The 24329-nt window shown below is 40.1% G+C and overlaps 1 protein-coding gene across 1 annotated transcript in view; it reads left to right on the top strand.

Annotated features, from left to right (window-relative positions):
- Positions 1–430: 430 nt before the first annotated feature.
- CDH8 (cadherin 8) overlaps positions 431–24329 on the top strand; it is a 372134-nt gene continuing 348235 nt past the window's right edge. Inside the window, exons 1-2 of the mRNA XM_083163864.1 lie at positions 431–824; positions 12027–12478. Coding sequence (XP_083019990.1) covers positions 12194–12478 — 285 coding nt within the window. The 5' untranslated portion in view covers positions 431–824; positions 12027–12193. The remainder of the gene's footprint in view (positions 825–12026; positions 12479–24329) is intronic.

Raw genomic sequence — 24329 nt, forward strand, 5'->3', positions numbered from 1 at the left:
GATCTCTTCAAGCTTTGCTGTCAGTCTAGTTAAAAGAGATGTGACTGACTGTCAGTTGCAAACCTGACAACCTTGATTAGCACAGGTTGTGTTAAAGGGAAACCATTGCTTAATTGCACTATATATATATATATATATATATATATATATATATATATATACGCAGAGAGATAGAGAGATATAGGCAGATAGACCCCCTATAGAAAGAATTTTGAAGCTGACAGCAAGTAAAGGGTTACTAGTTGTATACAAGTAGACAGTGGCAGGCGATCATTGAATCAACAGCGGTGAGAAAAGTTGGGCACTTCACTTGAAATGATAATAATGAGAAGAAAAAAAAAAATAGAAAAATGCATCCATGAATTTCCAACCAGCAGCCCAGCCTCCCAGCCTAGCAGCCCAATAAGAGCTGTCAGGGGAGGCTCTGTGAGATCACTTTCTCACAACCCTTCACTGTTTTGCTCAGCAGCCAGGCACATTGGAACAGCTCACTGATAAAATTCAAGGATTTACTGGGAATATCCCTGCTCCTCTGTTTTTTTCCCCTCTCTCTCGCTCTCTCTCTCTCCGTCTGGAGATGCACTGCTGATGTGTACGGAGTAAGAGAGCTGGAACTGCATCTTACCATCAGTACATATATAGCTACAGTATGAGAGTGTCAGTCTCTCCATCAGCATGAAAAGGCGCAGGAGCGCACAGTGACTGAGGGCTGCCTATACACCAGGGATCCGGCTTGTTACCCTCATCTCTGTGAAGTAGATCCCTTTTCATTCATTCTTAACTGAGGGCTGCAGATGAAGACGTCGCCAGAACACACCGCCACAGTAAGTATTCACCCTTTTCATTGCTTAGGTCTGTTGGGCAATTGAGACTACTTTGTGGGGGTCTCACACAATCTCTCTCACACTGAGAGTTATCTTGATAAATGGCTGGGTCTGTTTGCCACTGTCTGGGATCACTCAGCCTCCCTGCAGTAAGTGCTGATGAAAACATCATTCCCTGTAAGCAGGTGATAACCCATCTCTGATACAAGGCATCAGAGGGACTTTGTTGGGAGACTGGTCTGCGGGTTGCTTCTACCCTCCCATTGTATTATTTTTCTTTTACTGTATATCACCCATCTATGTGTTTTTGACCAGATGTCAGTATGCCCTGAATGGGTTTGCAGTGTCCGTGCTGAGAATAAATAACGCTCAACATCCTCATATGCAAATTGCTGGAGAGTGATGTGCACTGGGGTTAAGGGGGGGGGGGTTGAATATTATTAGTGTCATCATTTTATGTTTGATAAGGGGCCCCAACATAGGTGGGGAACCAGTTGCAACGAGAGACCTGTACGATTTACACCTACTGCATGATACTTAGATATATTTAGATCATTTGAGTGTATAGGATTTGATTGCAGTAGACTTAGCTGCCTGTCAGATTATTGCTACAGGTAACAAGTTCCTATGTGTTATCCCCCATCCCCTTGGCTGCTTAGAAAACACAGCAATCCAAAACTTAGTACAGCTAGTCTGTGGCAGGTTAGCAGTTTAAGCAGAATATGGAGTGTGGGCTAGACATGGATTTATACACTTACAGATCACTCTCCATTGGAGTGTTCCGTCTGGTGATCACCGTACAGAACCCAGTCTGCATATCATGGCATTTGTAAAATGGTGCATTACAACAAAAACAATTAAATCACCTTTCTTCCTTAAGACCTGTGGCATCTTCTGTTTAACATGACCGGTCTTAGACCACAAAACACCCAACCAATACGAAGCGCTTCTCAAATATCTTCAAACATCTGCAGACTTACAGGGCACCCGAAGGGTTAAAATTCTGAGTTCCACAGCGCTGCGGCACCATGCAAATCTGTAAACAGTGTATGAGCATCTAATTTAATTATGAAAAACCATCTAAAGGACAAAAGAGAAATAAATAGTAAAACAACATATGAACATATGAACATAAGCCAAATAAAATGTTGGGTTTTTGAATGAATGTTTGGCAGTGTTTGTATTTCAACAGGTTTCCAAATATAAAACAGTATCCAAAGCACTGTATTTATTAACCTATTAGGAAGGAATGTCAAGACAAAGAAGTATTTTGGGTGGACATGGGAAATTTTTGCAAATTTTAGTTTAAAACCTGTTGGGGTTCAGTGATGCAAAGCGAGATGTGTGTTGTGTCTCTGTGCTCAGCCTTCAGCAGTACTTACAGACTAAAGCATGTTATTATCATCAACAATGGTTCCATGCACACGTTGAGCTTCATGGATCTGTCAGAGATGGACAAAAAGTTGACAGACATTTAGTTTGACAAACCGGTTTATAGACTGTGTTTTACTAGGCTGACCCTGGGAATGTGCAGCTGATTATAATCACGGATATGTAAATAAATGTTTGGAATAAATGTTTGGAATAAATGTTTGGAAAACAACTTTTTTAACTTTATGACCTTTCGCACATAGAAAAAGTGTAGTTGGGCCATTTTTTGGCTACATTACAGTGAAGAAGTGTTGATCCCCTCGTCGTGCATAGTGTAGATTTGATGGAACCAATCACTGGGGTTCCAAGTAACTATTAGTGGTCTATCTTCTAATTTATTATTTTTGGCATAGTAGAGCGCAGCTAATATCAGACGTGGACCTTTCTGAGACTTAATACATAGGCAACGTGAATACGTTGCATGTAAAACTATGCAATGAGGGCGATTGCACAATATGTAGGAATGGGGTCCCGAAATACTTTTAGAAATTAAAATATCTGATTATACTGTATAAGTAAGCCATGTAGAGATATCTAACATGATCTCATATCAAACTGGATATAGAATTACAGACAAAAAGGAAGCTGCATAGTAGGTGATATTTATATATTAACACATTCCATATCTAAGTACATACCATAGTGATGAATCGAGAGTCATCTGGAGTCCCAATATAAAGCAAGGACACATAATAATTTACATATTAATATTATAGGTCAAGATGGAAAACAATGAGGCAAATGCATTGATTTTGATCGGTGTTACCGATATTGGGAAAGATTGGGTAAATAATAAAAGAAATGCTTTTCTTTCCATTACCTTCAGTTTCTAAAGTATGATTTTACTGGCAGCTTCGGGAACATGCTTTGAGTCATGCCTGAGAGAAAGGCATTTACTGCCTGTCATCTCATACATAATTATCGATTCTCTGCCGCTGTTCAGCAATGAAATAAGCACCTTTAAGGTCTGTAAAAAGTTAGTTTTTCAATACAGTGAAAAATCAGAGATAGACAGTGGAACCTTAGTGGAATATTGTCACCTTCAGGGTGCCGGGTCACCCCACTGATGCTTAATTATTCGGAAAAGTGGGAATACTTTTCATAAGTGGTATTTGGACAAAACATTATTTTACTGAAGTTTTACTGAAAGTTGGATGTCGTATTGTTATCTAAAAATTTGAAAAAAAAAATATGTAAAAGACTTTAAGCAAAATACCTTTATTTTATGATAGGGGGGTTATAGGCACAAATGGAGTAATCTGAGGGTATCGTCTCCTATTGAAGTGACGCAAAATAGTGACAATAACAATAATAAACATAATTTAATAATACAAACAACTATATGAAATCATGAAATAATGAAATAAGCAACACTGAATGATATATATTGGGGTTTCGATCAGGTGACCTCCTACAATCCCCAGGATTTCTTGGCTGTCTCTTATTCTTATTAAGAAAAGGAACATTCTAGTGGCTTTTCTGTGTGTTATCATCCCACCATGTTCCAGATTTAATATATTCCCAAGCATGAAAGAATTAATATTGTAACTCCAATCTTGCTCACTATTAGCAAACAAAGTCCCAGCTCTAAGTCCCTTTAGTTGGCAAAGGACCAGAAACACTCAAAGGCCAATTGCGTTATTCCATTTTTGTCACACCTTGGTGTAATACCATAATTATATCTCCGGTCTAATTTGAAAAGTTTTTTTTTTTTCTTAAATAAGGGCCTTTGGGGGAAAGGCTGAGGTCTAACACATTGGAAATAACATGCCAACAGGAAATAGTAAGCTCAATGGGCTTTTGAGTTGGATGCTTACAAAGGACTACCAATCTGAAGTTTGTAAAGAGTGGTAGGGTGCTAGGACTTTCTACGTGCATGTTCCATTTCTACAACAGCTGGCTTTGTGCATGACAAAGCGCACTATTAACTGGTGTGAAAAATGTAAAAACCACGTCTCATTATATTAGCAACACCGCTGATGTGATTGAACTTTTAAAGCTGGTTCTAGTGGATGCAATTACTTATAGTATGTGTTCTTGAAAAATATTCTATATAAATCATTGTTGACAATACAGATTAAATACTTAGCTATAATGAATACATCTTCCTTGCTACCAGGAAATGCAATTAAAACTATTTATAACATAAACTATTATTGTGTCAGTTTGTTCATTTGTCCCGGTGTCTTTATATAACCAGGTACCTCTGTCTATTTGACAAAAGCTGTCAGATATACAGTATCTTTAACTGACTGCTGACAGTTTCTGTTCAGCTTCAATAGATCAAAACTCTCATTTTGCAATAAAAAAAAATCCAGGTTCTGGACAGTATAAGAAGGAAAATGGTTAATTCTGCAGAGATAACAAAACCAGCGTGTGAACTGCATTGGTTGTGATACAAGAGTGTGTCCTTTAGCAGGTCTTCCAAATGACAGAGAAGTCCAACATAGACAGACATAGTTCAACGCACCATAAAGACTTTCAATGTTAAATAGGAGATACAAACAGATTGATTTATTTCACTGGAAATATGTGAGTAATGCATTCTTCTATGTACAAAAGTTACTTGTCAAAAGCAGAGTTCATGGGAGTAAATACTTGCAAAAGCAATAATACAGTAGGTCATACTTTATCCAGTTTTAAGGTTAGTCTTGTTTTAGAGAACTGAGCTTCTCTAACATGAAATGCAACAGTACTTATTGCTTGAGTAGCATGGCATGACCTGTTCCTCGTTGGGGTGTTCTGCGGAGAATTAGTAAATGAATTGCCTAAAAAATCCTTAGAACAAAAATAGAGAATTCCATGTAAAAATAAATCCTGTCCTTCTACATGGGAAAAGTATGTAGTTCGAAATCTTGAATAATTTTAAGACCTCCGGGGTTCCACTTGAGCTACAGTATAAGTGAAATTGTAACCTTATAAACAATTGAATGCTTTGTGCAATTATTGATATTCAAGTACAAGTTAGAATTGTCAATAACTATAATTGATGATCCTATTATAAAAGGGTTGGAACCAGAACACGAGGACTTCCTACTTAGGCTGTTTTTTGTATTAAAAATGTATACATTTGAATTGCATTTCCTTTAGTCTGAGTTACCCTATACATCTATGTACTGACATCTATGTATTGACATTTGCATGCAGACCTTATTATAAAAGTTATCTTGTTATTCCAAACAGACAGCACCCATTATTATCCTTTAAAGAGACAGTTGTTCAGGTCTATATACTGAACTGTACTCCATACTCAAAATATGCATCTAAGTTTATATAGATATTGGCAGAGATATTGGCAGAGGTGTAGGTCAGGTTTATTGTGAGTGTAGACAGATCTAAAAAAACTCTTAACATGGAGTCATAAAATACATACTGTAATATGCTATTAAAAAGGTCCAAATGTTCAATATAGGTCCTTTTTTTTACTATACCAGCATTTACTCTTTTCAAGACGGTCAACAATATCAGTTTCAAGTTAAGTCCAACTTGGATGGTTTATTATTTGGCTTTGTAGCTGTGTTCCGCTCTTTGAATGATTGATTGTTATTTTACCTGAGACAAATTAGATTTTTGTCAGACAGCAATGGTACTTCTCCGCAATGGTTCCTAGATCAGTACTCAATACATTGTGCACTACTGCAGTAATGTCATAGAGTGCTGATGGTGGCACAAGAGGGCACCATTTTTGTACAGTTGCTTAGACACAAAGTAAGGTCCTTTTGTGTAATGTTCTATGTATTTTCCATTGTGTACTTGAACGTAAGGGGTTTCTAAGTGCTGAGAATACGTGATTTTGGCTGCCAATCTATCATGTTGTGTATGGGACTTTTTTTTTCTTTTTGGTCATCTACGTATATAACACCAGCAGTGGTGACCTAGTTCTTGGGTCACTGTGCAAAATGTATAATACATACGGTTCTAAATTATACCAGTGATTCGGCTGCAAACTGTAAATGTAATATTTTCAAGGACTACAACTACCAGAATTGCCTGCAGCGTACCGCCATACACATGTACAGTACTATAAAATACCATTGCAATAACAGCTAGATTACTGCCCTGTCTATCATATTGTTCTCAATGTGCTCTCTCCTTCCTCTCCTGCATAGCAGAGTGTACAATACAGTACATCTTGCTACCCCCGTTCCCTGATTGGTGGATATATATTTGTTGTATTAACGTTGAACATCATTTAACCACATTTCAGCTCTTCTCACATAAATGTACATATACTTGTAGATCCCCCATGCAGTAAGGTGCTTGCCTTATATACGACAGATGGTCACATATGTGCGAGCAGGAACATGCAGCAAATTCTATTTCATTTGTAAAACGTATCAAATTTTATTAAATTTGAAGGACGAAGAAACACTATTGTCTCCTTCCAGGGGAACATACATTAAACATGACTGCGTTCTCTTCCAGATGCCCATCGCCGCTTGCAATGCTCCTACCTACTGTACAGTACATGTTAATTCATTATTTAAACACATGGTGGGAAAGGTAGTCTTTCTTAAAAGGAAAAGGTTATCGTGGAACATCTCTAACAATGGGTTTCTTAGCACAGCTGTCAGCGCAATACAAATCAGACATGCAAGGCATAGTGTCGTTCCACAGCTACAAGACAACCACTGTATGTTCATGCATCTCAGAGCATTGCATTTTATCTATTAATATCTATCTATACCATGGTCCTGTCTCGCTTCCTCTTCTGAAAGGGAATCCCCAAGCGTGGTGCCCAATTTCAAACCCCTGTCTATTGATCATTGAGTGCTTACATAGTGGGTTGATGCTGATTTAACAGACAGACAGACTTGCAGACAGACAGACAGACAGACAGACAGACAGACAGACAGACAGACAGACAGACAGACAGATAGATAGATAGATAGATAGATAGATAGATAGAAGAAAGAAAACATTTATTTTACTGTAGTATCCTTTATTACAGGGGTATTGAGAACAAATCGTATTATCACAGTTATTTAAACACGTGAACATCCACAATTAGAGTCCCTGGAAATGCCTGGTGCTAATTAATTAAGTACATGTATTTAAGTCAGAAGAAAGAGAATTAAAATTTCTACCACCTCATAAAACACAATAATTAAAGGAAACCTCTGCCTAAGGTTTACACGTATGGTGTAATGATTATTTCCTTTCATTAGGGCTCGGGGACTTCCAGCAAGGCAATGTGAGTAATATTTGTTAATATACATAGTGATCAAAATCATTTGTGGGATTGATCCTTTTCTATTTAAATATGATCTGTCTAATTCAAAGAGAACAACAGATAGTGAATGAATTGCCTTATAGAGTGTAGACTAGATTTGTAAAAGGGTTAAATGAAGTGAGGAAAAAGTCGAAATGCTTTATTATCTTGGATGACCCGGAATGTAGGGGATACAGTATACTGTATGTGAAAGTGCTGGAAAACGTGGCAAAACAGCGTCTGAGACTATTATAACTGATAAGGAATTCTCAATGGCTCTACTTTTTATCCTAGATTTTTTTTACTCTACAGCACTGTAACAATTGCCTTCCAGTGAGGTTTTACTGTGATGTATTACCATTGCACAGTGATGTAGCATTGTGGGATTAACCTCTGTAGTCTACTACCACAATAACCAATTGATAATAATGTGTCCTATGTATTTGGTCACCGCACTTCATGTATGACTTTTAATATTCCCATCATTTACCAAGCTGGGTTCGGTACAATATAGTCAAAACACGGATGTCTCCAACACTTTTGCAGTGATATCCATTTAATGCTTTGTAACGCACCATTGTTAAAATATAGTATTTAAAGCTTAGCTGTGAAAAATAGAAGTACAGGCACACAATCAACTTCAGCCCACATTTTTACCTTTATAGATCTCCTACAGTATTTCCATTTTACATCTGCCAAAGTAATGCAAAAAATGAGTTACCAATCACCTACCCCAATCACCTACCCCGTATTCCCAACTCATCAAATGCCAATCATAGCTTTGACTGATGTGTACAGGAGAAACGTGAAGAAGGATGGGGGTATTTGATAACCTAAATAAAGTTGTGGTTAGATTAATTTATAACTTATAACATGTAACTGTTCGTACAAAACCCTACAACCCAGGTTGAGCAACCCGGGGATTCGGCCCGGGATATGAGGGGTTAAACCCTCAGTATAAGGGGGGCTACCAGGGTTTAATATGAATGCTATAGACCAGGGTTGGAGATGAGTCCGTCCCGGAATTGCGATCCTAGGTCTGACCCAGCTTTGCAATGTTAAAGTGGCAAAAGAAAGGTCTAGAGCAGGGCTAAACTCGTCCTCAAGTGCCTCCAACAGTCAAGTTTTGTGGATTTTTTTAAACATGCTCTGGGGAGTTCATCAATTTTTTATTGGTCAATATTTATTCCTGCTACAATTTTTTCATAGACAGAATTACAGGAAAAGGAATAACCAATTGGGAAAACGTCAGGGATGATATTTAGAATAAGTGGTCAAGGGTGGTCAAGGAACTGTTCATTTTACCAGGTTCTTAAGTAAAATGTAACAGCTTTGCAGTGTATACAGTAGTAAATGAATCCTGTTCCATATATTAGTTGCAAATATAAATCTGAAAGAGAAATTAACTTCTTTGGAGATTAAGGGGGAAATTTAATAGGATGAGAGATTCAGAAAGTGAGAGATTTGGGACGAAATCTCCAGTTTTTTTAAAGCGGCAATCATTTATACTGCAAAACCAGTTTGATTTGAAATGTTTAAAAAAACTGGAGATCTCTTACTAAATCTCTCACTTTCTGAATCTCTCATCCTATTAAATCTCACCCACAGAAACTAGTTTTAATGTCTCCATGACTAGAACCACGTTACTAATTGAGGCAAAAAAAAATGTGTCATTGTAAAAATGAATAAATACACTATACAATACCACTTTGTAGGTCCAGAGTGATACATTTTAGGTATTTGCATTGGGTGGGTGCAGTATGAAAACACCCTAATGCCATTTGAGACCAGCCAGATAAACAGCCCTTTGCTGATATGATAGATTCCAACTGAAGAGTGTAAAATTGCCCTTGAATATAATAGACATACAGTATCAGTCTTTCACGTCCTTTTATAAAACTCTGGTGATTAGGTTCAATGGGTCACATGACTGGTGACCTGTTAAAGTAAGGCTGTTCAATGATATATTGGTAAACTGTTGGAAACGCTTGCACAAGCACAAAGCCTCTTCTATTGCCGAACCAGAGACACCAGAGCTCTCTGTCTTCTCACACGACAAAGAGCTTCAATAAGAATGACAGAAAAAGAACTGAAGATTGGTTTTATGTTGATATTACATAACAAATGCATGCTGAGTTTCTCACAAAAGTAATGAATTGCTATGGCAAATATTTAGCCTGCAGTAGAGGAGAATAAAGTCATCACTGTAGAATTTGTCGAACGCTTTATTTGGCTTTGGGCCGAAAGTTTCAGCTATTTCACAATACTTCTGAAACAAATCTTGATCATTGAAACAAACATCCAAAATATTGTGTTTCTAACGACAAACTGGGGCACGCTGTGTAAATGAGCCCTTTTGCAATGAGTGATGCAAAGATATGTTCAAATACTCATAAGGGCAAATCTTTGTCACATTAAATGGGGTATATTCAATGCTCTTTGGCGAGCTGTGATGGCGAGCAATGTCGATAGCTCGCCGTCATAGCTCGCGGGTCAGTATTCAACTGATCCCCCTGCACTCGCTTTCCATCTCGTCAAAACAACAAGGTTCGCGGCTAAATGCAGTGGGAACCTTGCAGTTCGGGGGAATCCTCACTGTCCTCTGGCGGCGAGGAGTCCCCCAGAATGTTGAATAGGGCCGGAGTGGGGTTAAACAGCTAGGATGGCTTCGCCGAAAACAAGCGACGCTCACCGCAGATACCACCTTGTTGGTGGCATTGAATACCATACTAAATGTCTGTCTATTTCTATATAGCGGTAACCTAAAAATGTGTTAAATAACAGTACAGTAGATGCATTTCATTTATTTATTTAGTTACAGATTCCATTGTGCTTCACAATAGTAGACAGTGATAAAACAAACTGGGTAACAACAGACAGACTTGGAGGTAGGAGGGCCCTGCTGCAAGCTTACAATCTGTAGGGACATAGGAGGGAAACACAAGGACAGGTACCAGTAATAGCATAGCAGTACCACCAAGTTACAAGTCCAGAAGGGAAGCTATATGATACATAAGTGCCTTATAGGGTTATGCATGTAGAACTTAAATATGATAGGCTTGCCTGAAGAGGTGTGTTTTCAGGGAACGCTTGAAAGTTTGGAGGCTTGTGGAGAGTCTTATTGTGTGAATGATATACTATACTTAGAGCTGATAATGGATACTAGCAAAATTTTGAATCTTATAACATGCACCATTTCAGAGCTAAGACTATACCAGGAAGGGTCAAAAATTAGGTTGGAATTAATAGAGGCACCTACTGTACCTCTTGGTTTAATGCAGCTCCCCCCATTCAGAAGATATTTCTCTGAGAAGTGTTTTAGAACCTGGAACCAGAGATGTAACTACCATTGAGGAAGCAGGTACAGTGCACCAGGGCTCCTGGGGACTAATGGGCTCACTGCTGCACCTGTCACCATTTTCCTGTCACCCACGGGGGGCTCAAATTTTTGCACCTGGTCTCACATCCACAAGTTCTGTCACTGCCAGGAACTGTCCTCTAACAGTATTTATGTGTACAGTCCATATGACCAATATCTGTATTACCTCCACAAGTTAGATGTTGAGCTTAGACTTATTTAGAAAAATTTTCAAATAATATTTACACTTTATAGATTCTGACTTTTAGTCCAAGAGGATACATTGCATTCATGGTTTTGTTTAAGCTGTATGGGGCTCTGTTCATCGGTGTTACATGTGGGTTGTGGCCCCTTGTGCAAAATATAATTTAGACTCCCCTCCTTCATCCCAATCCAAGTCCACAATATGCAACATGGCAGTGGGTGACACAGAGAGGCAGGGGGAGGCAGGGAAAACAGTGGGTGACAGGAATAAGATTATCGTGGCAGCAGTGGACTCCTTAGTCTATGGGGGCCCCAGTGCACTGCTCCTGCTGCACCAATGGTAGTTCCACCTCTGGATCTGTTATAAATTGATAAACCAATAACTGTACATTTCCACAATACTGATAATATTTAGGATAATGCATACTGTATAAATATATATATATATATTTTTTTTTTTGTGGCCATATATAAGTACAAAGCTGTAGACCACATTCTTTTTATTCAGGCCACAAAAATCCAAAATGATTTGCAGCCATAACTAAAAACTATAGTAGGGGGTGTATTTTTCATAACGTGTATATGTTTTCTTAAAGAATATTGGTGACAATAGAACATTTTACTCACATTTATATCATTTGTTTATGATATTCTTATAATAAGGATTTAAAGTTAGACCAGGGAATGGACTGTTAAGGAAATATGGCAGCCTGCCCTGAGCAACTGAGACACTATTTTCCAAATAAACAAAGCTGTTAAGACAATCAATGAAAAGGAATCTGTAAATTGTATTTTCTCTTTAACATGTGAAGAATCTTTGCAAGTAGTTTAGGCTACAATTCTTGTACCATTCTCCCCAACGTGTTTGCATTTTTTTCCCCTGTCTGATATAACAGTTTCAATTTTGGCTTTCTAATTACTGTTAACTGTGAAAAACATGGTATGTTATGCTTATAAATTTTGTTCACTCACTTCCTTTGCCTTTCTGTTTTTGAAGGGAAACATCAATGAACAATATTCCAAACACGTCATGTTCTACGAATGCAGACTATTTGGGCTTATGTTTATTGAGCAGTAAACACTCGGATCAGCTGCAAGTAAATATTTCTCTCTGCGTGATGAATTGGAAGGCTGCAATCTGGATGTAAGCAGAACAATCATTTCATGTTGTCCGTGCTCCCTGTAACTTGTGTCAAAATGCCTGAAAGACTTGGGGAAACATTCATGGATGTTTGGACTCCATTCATCATATTATGGATTGCCGTTCTTCCTCATGTTTACTTGGCTCCGAGGAATGATTCCTATGTACTTTCGACTGATGCCCCTATGGAACTGGATGGAGTCGCTGATGAACAGAAAGTGTTAAACAGATCCAAGAGAGGCTGGGTATGGAATCAAATGTTCGTGTTGGAAGAGTTTTCCGGACCTGAACCAATACTCGTTGGAAGGGTAGGTTCTGGATTTTCAGTAACTTACAATATTGTCATCTGTATATTACATAGTAAAGATGATTTACTATATATGCTCAAGTGTAAGCCTACTTTTTCAGAACATTTTTTATGCTGAAAAAGCCCCCCCTCGGCTTATACTCGAGTGAGGGTCCCGCTTGAGTCAATAAGTTTTCCCAGTTTTTTGTTGTAAAATTTGGTGCCTCGGCTTATATTCGGGTCGACTTATACTCGAGTATATACGGTACATTATTTTGAGATGTTGATTGTTTCAATAATGCGCAGTTCTTTATTTAAATACACCTGTGCTAAACATAGTAACATGACGAGGTTGAAAAAAGACATTAGTCCATCAACCTCTTTATTATTTAGTAATATCTTAAAAAATACTTACCATTAACTTATTACTATTATTATTATTATTATTAATAATTTATTTATTTATTAATTTATGTATGACTAACATTTTTAAAATAATCTGTTCACTAGTTGGCACTGTTCTCTTATAATTAATAATATTATTATTATTACTTATTAATGTATGTATTGTAAATATTTTTATAATAATCTGTTCAATGGTTATTATTATTATTTCATTTATTTATGTATTTATTTATTAACAGTTTCTTATATAGCGCATACATATTCCGCAGCGCTTTACAGAGAATATTTGAACATTCACATCAGTCGCTTCCCCAGTGGAGCTTACAGTCTATATTCCCTACCCAGGGCCGGCGCCACCACTAGGCAAACCTAGGCATTTGCCTAGGGCGCCGGCCACTGGAGGGCGGAAAATGCCGCCCGGGTACCTGTCCTACCGGCGCTGTCTATTTCAATCTGGCGGCGGAGGCAGCGGGGGTCCCTGCAGTCTATTAAAAATCACGAGCGCTATCCGCCGGGCTATGCGGAAGCGCTTCTAGTGTGAAAACTCTGGCAGCACGCTGATTGGCTGAGATCAGCGTGCGCCGTGCTGCCAGAGTTTTCACACTAGAAGCGCTTCCGCATAGCCCGGCGGATAGCGCTCGTGATTTTTAATAGACTGCAGGGACCCCCGCTGCCTCCGCCGCCAGATTGAAATAGACAGCGCCGGTAGGACAGGTACCACCCCACACACACCACCCACCCCCCCCCCACCCCCCCCCCCCGGCACCGGGGCGCCCCCAGCCCGACTCGCCTGGGGCGCTCCGGTGCCTTGCACCGGCCCTGTCCCTACCACATGTACACACGCACACACATACATTCTAGGGTTAATTTATTGGGAGCCAATTAGCCTACCAGTATATTTTTGGATTGTGGGAGGAAACAGGAGTACCCGGAGGAAACTCACACAAGCACGGGGAAAACTCTGCACAGTTAGCGCCACGGTGGGAATCGAATACATGACCTCAGTACTGTGAGGCAGTAATGCTAACCATTACACCATAAATAACTTTATAATCATCTGTTCAGTACAGTAGTTGGCACTGTTCGCTTACAGATCAGTATTTAATTTGACTGCACTGAGAAAACAATGTCACTGCTCCTATAACTATTAAGAATTATGTGAAAGATGAATAAGCTTCTGGAGATGACTATATATATCTGTTTCACTGAACTTCAATAAAACCTTATATTACAATATATTAGAATAAATATAAAGTTATTCTATTGTGAAAGACAATTAGACGTCACACACTGTTTGTCACAATTAGAACCAACTTTAAGAGAAAATTCCATTAATCATTAATCATTTGATGCTAAGGAACATGTGATTAAGAGGTCAATGTTTTGATTAGTTTGAGTATCAGAGATTTGGAATGTGAAAACGATAATTTTAGGAGCCCACATATTTTTTGATTGTCCACATTTGACTAAAACGACAGCTTATTGTCAGTCTTATAACTACGATTTGAGAACAATATTATATAGTATTCTATCACATATTTGTATATGTTAAAATTGTGACAATTCTGTATATATATATATATATATATATATATATAGATATCCACCAGACGGGCGGCACTCACGGAAATAACAGGCAAGACACACAAAGTGTGTCTTGCCTGTTATTTCCGTGAGTGCCGCCCGTCTGGTGGATATCTGTGTGTTTGGCATAGGAGGGCACCCGGTGCCAATTACACACTACAAGCGAGTGCCGGACGCCTGGACTCCTATATATGTGTATATATATATATATATATATATATATATATGTCCTGTGCTGGCTCCGGCACTCTGCTGTCCTCCAGGACTCACTTGCTCCGGTGCCTTCAGGTGTGACCGCTTGGATCCACTAGTACAAACCCCTGGTATATCAAGCGGCACTCAGAGTCTTGATAAAGGAGAATACACTGCAAAAACGTGTTTAATGCAACTTCAACGTTTCGGGGCGCTGGTCCCCTTCATCCCGACGAAGGGGACCAGCGCCCCGAAACGTTGAAGTTGCATTAAACACGTTTTTGCAGTGTATCCTCGTTTATCAAGACTCTGAGTGCTGCTCGATATACCAGGGGTTTATATATATATATGTTATCCTGACGATATTTCCACCGAGAAATGAAACGTTGATGAAACTAATCTCTGTCTGAGTACTTGTTTGATTATTCACTCACTCCGAGTGCCGCGCCAAGGGATCTGTATATATATATATATATATATATATATATATATATATATATATATATAACTGGAAGATTGGTGGCACTCGGACGACTTGAAATAACTGGAGACCACACTCCAGTTATTTCAAGTCGTCCGAGTGCCGCCAATCTTCCAGTTATATTTGCCAACCCAGTCGGGCTAGTGCTTGGGAAGGCACCGGGCGCCATTATATCACAAAGCAGAGGAGTGCCGGCTATTCCACTATATATATATATATATATATATATATATATATATATATATATATATAAAAATATGAAAAGCTTTCCCTTACAACAGATGTAGATACAGTATGACGTGGATTTTACTTATTCTTACATTTTATAACAAATGAAGAGTTTGTGAGGTTTAACCGAAAATTTACTAAGATGGGCGTTCTATTTTACATGGGATGTTGCTAAGGGCAACCAATCGGAATCTACTTCTTACTTGCTTCTTAGCACTTTCTAGAAGCTAACTGATTGGTTGCCTGAAATAAAACCCCCTAAATTTCCCCCTTAGAATCAGAAGTCATTCCAGCACCATGGACAGCGTAGTACTCACTGCTTTGCATTCTGTGTCCACTCTCGAATAATACACTACACCAGTAGTTCCCATACTTTTTTGAATCACGGCACCCTAGGGTACAGTATCAGCATTATTTTTCACGAAATGCCTATGATAAAAGTTTTCTGTTAATAGATTTGAAGAAAAAAATGATTACATGAAGAAGATCATCCTCATGTTCAGTAATGTGGTGGAGGGCAATTGTGCTTCTGATTGTCCATATTTTTTGTGATTGTCAGCCATTAACACTGGTTTTGCTGATCGCTTTGATCATAAAAAAAATGGTGGGAGGAGTTATACTAGCTGTCACAACATGACGACAATTTATCAGCAGTCAATTTTACTACATATATTTTATGCTGACAGATAAAATATCAGCTGTTCAGCCTCAGCTGTGTGGCTGCTGGCATGTTTATCTCTCTTATAGTGTCTGTTAGATCGCCTTGTATTCTCCTGGCAAGAAACATGTTTGTTATAATTTAAATGACCTGTTCTCATTGTCTATCCCCTACAAAATGTGGTACATGAACTGTTGAAAAATAGAATATAAAACAAATCTTGGTGCAGCATAATTTCCTAAAAAGTTATTGTTAATGACTGTTCATGGATTGATTGTCACAGAAATATGGCAGTTTGCAGCAAGCAACTTCTAAATTATTTTCTCACTTGTTAAACTGCCCTCACATTCAAATACTGTACAGTGCAAGGCATCACTTAGTTGGAAGTCTGTCTACACTTGCATTCCTCCCAACTACTGTATCTCACTTTTGTTATCATAGCCCCATTTGAGGGTACTGTCTCACCATCTTGCAATCAACACAATCACACCAATTAGCAGTAGTCATGTTATGTCATTGTTGTATGGTGTACATATATGCATTGTTATTGCTGCGTGAATGTAGGCATGTGCATGAATGTACACCATGGGTCTTACCAAGGGTGTAACTACCATAGGTGCAAGGGGTTCCGCTACTATGGGGCCTAGAGCTGAATGGGGCCCATCTTTACTGTATAATTTTATTTCGTATACATTCATCACTATTAGCTGGTAATAAACTTTTGCTATGGGGCATACGAATATCTAGTTATGCTCCTTGGCCTGATGCCTATTTGCTTTGTATTTTGGGTGATTTTACTCTAGTGTAGTGTTTCCTGACCCCCAACCTCAAGCAACAATTACAGTCCAGGTTATACACATATTGATGCATAAGCACAAATATAAATAACCAAGAAACTAATCATCACCTGTGCTCAAGTATGGCTATCCTAAAAACCTGGACTGCTAGTATGCCTTGAGGGGTGTATTTGGGAAACACTTCTCTGGTGTATACAAGTATTAGCTGCGCAGATTCGGAACCATTTTATAAGCATTTGCACTTATAACTGGGCTGAAAAGGGGGATATTCTCATGAAGACAGTTCTGATATGGCAATGTCGCAAAATTTCAGGCTATGCGGAACTGAATGGAACCTCATTTAGCATCACGCAGGTACAGATGGAGCGCAGCCTATTCAGCTGGGGGCTAGCAATAGAATCGCCAGCTGCCAGCCCCCCCCCCATCCCCCGGAACGGCGTGTGTGCACTAGATGCTCGCACGCCCCGCTCCGACAGAGCTCTCCAGTCGCCGCTGGTCTCCGCCACCTCCCCGCTCCACCCCCCAACCCTACCAGTCTCCCTGAAGTGGAGGTGGGCAGGGATTCCGCAACCCACCGCCAGGCGACGGGGACGCATGTGCGTGTTCGACACTCGTGCGTCCCCATCAGAAGGAGTGTCTCTCCGCCGGCTCTTGTCAGCGGAGGAGATCTGGCGCTGAATGACAGACGCTCCATCTGTAGATGTTTTTGTATAAAGCCTTTAATTTAAGTACCTTATTCATCTTACTGCAAATGACAGAGATCTCAGATCTGTCTCGAAACAGGAATTTTTTGCTACATTTAGAGCATTTTAAGAGAAGCTTCTTAACTATACTCTTTCACTTTGTGGATAATGCATAAACATACATTATAAGTTTATCATGGACACACATCATCGGTTCAATGACAAGTGAAATATCTTTCCTTTCATAGCCATTAGTAACATTGCTGTGTTGCCATGGGTTTGTTCCACATTTACTGATACTAAAACATGATGAATATGTGTCATTTTTAGTTGGTTTATGGCTGAAATAGCCAACAGCCTCCAAGAGCCATAATTAGTTCTGCACAGGTTACTAGGCAATGCTTTCACTAGTCATCGGGGGAAATTTACTAAGATTAGAGTTCCATTTCACATGGGATGTTGGAATAAGCCAACCAATCAGATACTATATATTATGTTCTGGAAGGTGCTAAATAAATAATAAGAAGATTATGATTGGTTGCCCATAGCAACGACCAGTGGCGGCTTGTACCTTATTGGGAAGGGGGGCTGCCTCTGGCCGCAGCCTGGGTTACGCGATTCAGGCACCCCCGTCCCCCTGTCGCCACTGCGGCCTCCTCTACCGTCCCGGCACCTGTGCTGTGATGATGAGTGACAGGCACCAGGACTAGCGCATGTGCAGTACACACGTGTACCGCACATGCAGCCAACTTCTATGGGCTGCTTGGGCAACAGCCCATAGAAGCAATCTTGGTCCCGGCGCCTGAACAATGTAAGTTACAGGCACCGGGACCAGCGCGTGCGCAGCACCTATATAGGTACTGCGCATGCGCATCTGTGGTTTTTTGCACGGCAGCCCGCACAAAGGCATCCCGGAGGGAGGGAACACCCTGCAATGGGACTGCCTTTGTGACTGGCAGGTCGGACTTCCAATTGGAAGTCACTGCCAGTCGCAGTGAAGCCAGTGCACAGGCACCAGGACTAGCACATGTGCAGTACACACGTGTACCGCACATGCAGCCAACTTCTATGGGCTGCTTGGGCAACAGCCCATAGAAGCAATCTTGGTCCCGGCGCCTGAACAATGTAAGTTACAGGCACCGGGACCAGCGCGTGCGCAGCACCTATATAGGTACTGCGCATGCGCATCTGTGGTTTTTTGCACGGCAGCCCGCACAAAGGCGTCCCGGAGGGAGGGAACACCCTGCAATGGGACTGCCTTTGTGACTGGCAGGTCGGACTTCCAATTGGAAGTCACTGCCAGTCGCAGTGAAGCCAGTGCACAGTCTCACAGACTGCATCCGGCTTCACTACAGTTGCAGATTTTACCGGGGAGGGGGGGGGGGGGGGATGCAGCCCATAGGTAAAAACCACCACTGGCAACGACCAATGTGTAATAGAACAATCATCTTAGTAAATTTAACCCATCAGATCCAAAGCTCCTGTATTTCTTTCTACAGTATGGGTTTACACGTGCTGTTAGCATAGATGTAAGGAGTGCATGCACCTTTGCTGCAGTTATTATAGTAGCAGACACATAGTCAGGGATCCTAGTTAAGGAAACAATAATAAAAATAAAAATAAATCTTTAACAATGTACGATATGAAAATGTTTTTGATTCCTTAAGTCACTCTGGGATTCAGTGATAAAGGTACCCTGGAGAAATCCTAAAAATATATTTTAAATTGGAATGAAAAGAAAAATGTGAACTAGGAAACCATCTTACCCCGTACACTGTACTCAGAGGTGTTACTTAAAGAGTCGCAGTTTGACATTGATATATAGCAAAGGCTGCGTATTACTGAGGTGAATACTATACAATAACGAAAGTCTTTACACTTAGTTATATACAGTATGTCCACCATGCACTCTGTCGCTCCTCTGCAGAAGGCTGCAATGCTGTCAGCCAATGGCTTCTGCCTAGTGTATGTAAGCAGAGTTTAATGATAGCATTCCACACTTGCTGTGAAAAAATGCACTGAGGGGATTGATTGGTTGATTCATGCACAGTGCTAAAGGCAGCAATATTATAGTACAGTCATTTGTGGAAATGGATTATCAGCTGGAGATCAGAAAACTGTCTAAACCACTGAACTGGCTAATATTTCTTCCAAAAAAATCCCACAAATTGTTGATTTACTAAAATTATACTGAATAAAGGGATATTTAGCCGTTTACATACTGTAGTTTGATCTTTAAAAAAAAAAAAAAAATGGGGGATATTTAAAAAAAAAGTTTATACAGACTTAAAAAACAACAACACTTTATTACGGTGGCAATCCTATGGATTGTCTATGGGGTCTTTTCAATGCCGTGGGAGAGCGGTGACAGCTATCACTGCTCGCCCTGTCAGTATTCAACGCACCCCCCTCATACGCCAATTCCCGGCATATGCGGCTGCAGAAGCAGCGAGACTCGCGGCTAAATACAGCAAGTTCACTGCATTAGCCGCGGGTCTCGCTGTTTGGGGGTATCCTCGCCGTCCTGTGATGGAGAGGATTCCCACGGAACGTTGAATAGGGCAAGCGGCCGGCGAGGGCGTAAAACAGCGAGGAACGCTGGTTTTCTGCGATCCTTGCTGTTTAACCCCCTCGCCGGCCACGGCGAGCGGCATTGAATACTACCCTATGACTCCTTGCAGAGAAAGTAGGGGAGGCAGGTACTGCTGTAGTGCAGTCAGACCAGACTGGTAAGATAATCATTTTACGATTGCTGGGGGGAGAAAGCAGGGGAGGCAGATACTGCTGTAGTACATTCAGACCAGACTAGTAGATGATCCTATTATGATCACTGGCCGCAGACAATGGCCCTTATTCTGATCGGTGCGGATATTCCCGCATTCTTACGGTGCGGTCCGCACGCCACGGTGTTTTGCCGCGTGCGGCCATCGTCCGTAGAAACGCCCACGGGTCCTCCGCATTCGGACGGACTCACTCTTTAAGAACAGGGCGTGTTTACGGACGACATACAAACCATGCGTGTGCGGGAGAAACACTCCGATTCGGCACGGTATTACAGAGTATTACAGAGTATGCTCGGGAATACCGCATCCGAACGGGAGCCAAGCGGTGCTACCGCACGTAAGCGGAGTATTTACGCCAAACAACCCACTATGAAGTATCTTCTGCTATACATCACATGACCCACTTATTCAATTACCTATCCTGATAAAAAAATGCTTATTTGGAATTGGAATCAATTAGATTCCAATATATCCTTACAAGCATGCCTAACACATGCATTGCACACATTAACCCTTACAGCAATTGAAGTGCAATGGTTTCAATTAAAGCACTGACAAGCGTCCTATTAGTGAGTAATGAGTAAAGGAGTCGATTCTATTGGGTTCAGGTGTTAATGCTTGTAGTCATTAGGCGTACGTTCGCCTACCGCATGAACGAGTGGTGTCCGCAAAGCAATAGTACACTTGTGGACACCGCACATTTCTGCCCTTTTTGATCGCGTGCATTCGGAGTGGTTTCCGAATGTACGCCCCCCAACATAAGTGTACTCCCCCGTGTCCGCCCATGTTTCCGCCCCGTTTTGCCCACTTTGAAACTACGCCCATGTGTCATTCCGCATGACGCCCATAATACGCCCCTATTTCCCGACTGATAGCGGTGAACAGTTTTGGACGGGATTTGCCCGAACTGGTACCGAGTCAAGGCGTGGCACATGCGCGTAGCGTTCTCCACGCATGCGCAGACGCCATAAAGACGCGATCCGTAAGTACGCGGTAAAGTCCGCGTCAATCAGAATAAGGGCCAATGCCTGCTGGAATTGTCTGCAGCTGGAGGGAGCAGGAGATCTGCAGAATCCCTGAGCAATCTGAGGTTATAGGAAAGCTGTCTTCTTGCAGGAGACCACCTCAGGGATATCTCATGCGACTACGCCAACATATGAGAGCTGAGAAGGGTTAAATGAAAGCTTTATAATATAGCCGCAGTGGAATATCATGGTAGCATTGAACAGTATTAAATATAGTCATGTTTCATATATAAAAATGTCAGTGTTAACCTTTTGTGGCCCTTTATAGCACATCCATCGCCTACACAGTCCAAGCAGCCAAGTTATGGGCTGAACCGGTGACATTATCTACTGTTTTATCAGAATGGAGATTGTAACTGAAGTTAAAATATTGGAATCAGCAACAGAAAATGTGTCCAACTACTGTCTATATGCAGTAGCACATTTATGGGAATGAGGATAGTTGAGTAGGCGATATGGATGTTAGGTCAACTAAGTCAATATATCCACACCATATGGTCGACATCTTCAAAAGGTTGACATGGCAATAGTGAACACATGACATGGTTGACACCTTTTTTTGGGACTTCTTGAGTTTTTTTTTATACATTTCCTAATTAACCATCTACTTTGACTCAGATTGGGAAAGATGTGCCAATTGGGGATCCACATGCTTAGGTATTGATATTGACACAAAAAAAATTGTGAAATACTCATGTACATGTCAACCTTTTAATGTGTCGACCTTTTGTACACCCATTCATCAGATACAATTTTTATAGTAGGCAAAGTTAAAACATCTAAAGGTGCATACGCACTGTACAATTTTTTTTTTTATCAATTTTGTTGAAAGACATTTCCATTGAACCCAGTGTCCTGGATGAAAGATGTTGACGAAAGATATTGACGACAGACGAATAACGAATGATGATGCACATACCCGCCAGTTGTTCATCAAGATTGTTCGTCAACTGTGCATGCAGCTCAATTTGGATATCTTTCAAAAAGAGCCTATAAACTGTAGCTAGATCTTTCGTTTTTTGTCTGTTGTCAATATCTTTCGTCAACATCTTTCGTCCAGGACACTGGGTTCAAGGGAAATGTCTTTCAATGAAATTGGTCAAAAAAAAAAATGTACAGTGTGTATGCACCTTTACTCTCATTTTCAAAGATTACCATTAGTTGATATTGATTTTTGATTATCTGTGCTCTTGAGATAAAGGATGCAAAGGAAAAAAAAACTAATACAGTATAAAAAAATATGAAAAAATGTAAATATAATGCACACTGGAAATATGGATGCAATTAGATCTCTAATGCTAAGCCTTGTAAGATATTCCTTTAGCCTTCTTTATCAGACACCTCATGCTGTACCGCACTGAAGGAAGTCTTAATTCTAAGATATTTTAATGATACCAAAGTCTGAATAAAGAATGAACTGTCCTGGATAAAATTAAAGCACACAATGATTTTATACACATAACAAGGCATAATCATATCCCATAATAAAAATTATGTTCAGGATTCTTCACATTAGAGCCCTCGTCCTCTGGAAAATACTAGCCATCGAACTTATTGCTCGTTAAACTTGACAATTATATGAGAGCTGTATCTTGCTACAGTCCTGGCCAATGCAATTATTAATTACTGAATTCTAGCAGAGCGGCTTTTTTTTACTCACCTACAGATATTAAATTTTGTGGAATTTAGGCAACACAGAAAAAGACAGAACCCAGCAGGTTTCTTGGGTATTGTAAATATTTAAAATGTTTGATTTTTTTGTCAGGATGAAATTTAGACAAAAACTGGTTCCCTTGTTGGAGGTACAGAATTATCATTTTTTATAACTCGAGACAAGTTGGGGGGGAAAAAACGGCATTTGGGAATAAAATACTGTGTATTACATTAAATTCATGGAGAGAGAGAGAGAGAGAGAGAGAGAGAGAGAGAGAGAGAGAGAGAGAGAGAGAGAGAGAGTGGGGGGGGGGGATTTAAATACCTTATTGACCTATCAAGCAATATATGTTATTTTGTTGACTGATAATATTTCTGATTTAGTGAATATTCTTAAAAATGCTAATACATGGTCATGGAAAATATTTTGTTAACGTAATGTTGTGTTAACATTAATATTGTCCAATGCATTAACATTAATATTATCCAATGTGTGTACATAGCTACATAGGTATGGCAGTCTAACACTACAGATACAGCGCATAAAAAGGTTATTGCACACACCGTATATATTCTTATGTACATAGGTTTTTGAGAGTAGTAACTACATTTTCTTTTCGATAACGTTAGAGCCGTTTGAGGTGAAACAGATCAGAGAATATAAATATTCCTATATTATAAAAGGCTTACACTGCTCTGTACCTCTATGGGTGGAATTCAAGTGTTGTGCACACCGGCGGCCACTAGATGGCACCTGACAGATTAATTCAAATGTTGCTCCATTCGGACGCACACAGATACTAGTGCTGACATTACTGTTATTTTGTTCCATCATTTTGATGGACTGGTAACTGGTCAACTGTATTACTCCATAAAACTGTATTACTCCAGCACTGTGTCCTAAATACAGTAGGCATTACATTATCTGTTGGTATGGGTTGAAGTTCCTGTGACATAATATGATCACTCAAAGCCAATGTACTGAAAATTGTCTCTTAATTAGTGGCATTTGTACATCTGGGATTGTAGAGTGGTACACAATTAAACAATGGAAGCTATACCAACTAGATCCCCTAATATTGGCCAGAAGTCAGCGGGAGGCTTCAGAGGACCACCAAGTGCAGCACAAGGAGCAGTACAAGACAGTAGTGATGGATTATCCAACCCCCCAGACCCTGGTGTCAATCTGCTCCCCCCCCCCCCCCCTCCAGACTCATGTTGCACAGACACAGGAGTCAGGAGGCAGGCAGATAAAAAGCTAGACAATTGAAGGTGTTTGGCACTGGAGTCTGGAGGATGGGCTGATCCATCATTTCTGTCTTGATCATCACCTGACTGGTATTCCGATGCTTCCTGTTGATTCCTGGAAGATGTTTGTGGGTTC

Source organism: Crinia signifera, chromosome 11 (genome assembly GCF_055691185.1).
Source record: "Crinia signifera chromosome 11, ASM5569118v1, whole genome shotgun sequence".
Classification (NCBI taxonomy): domain Eukaryota; kingdom Metazoa; phylum Chordata; class Amphibia; order Anura; family Myobatrachidae; genus Crinia; species Crinia signifera.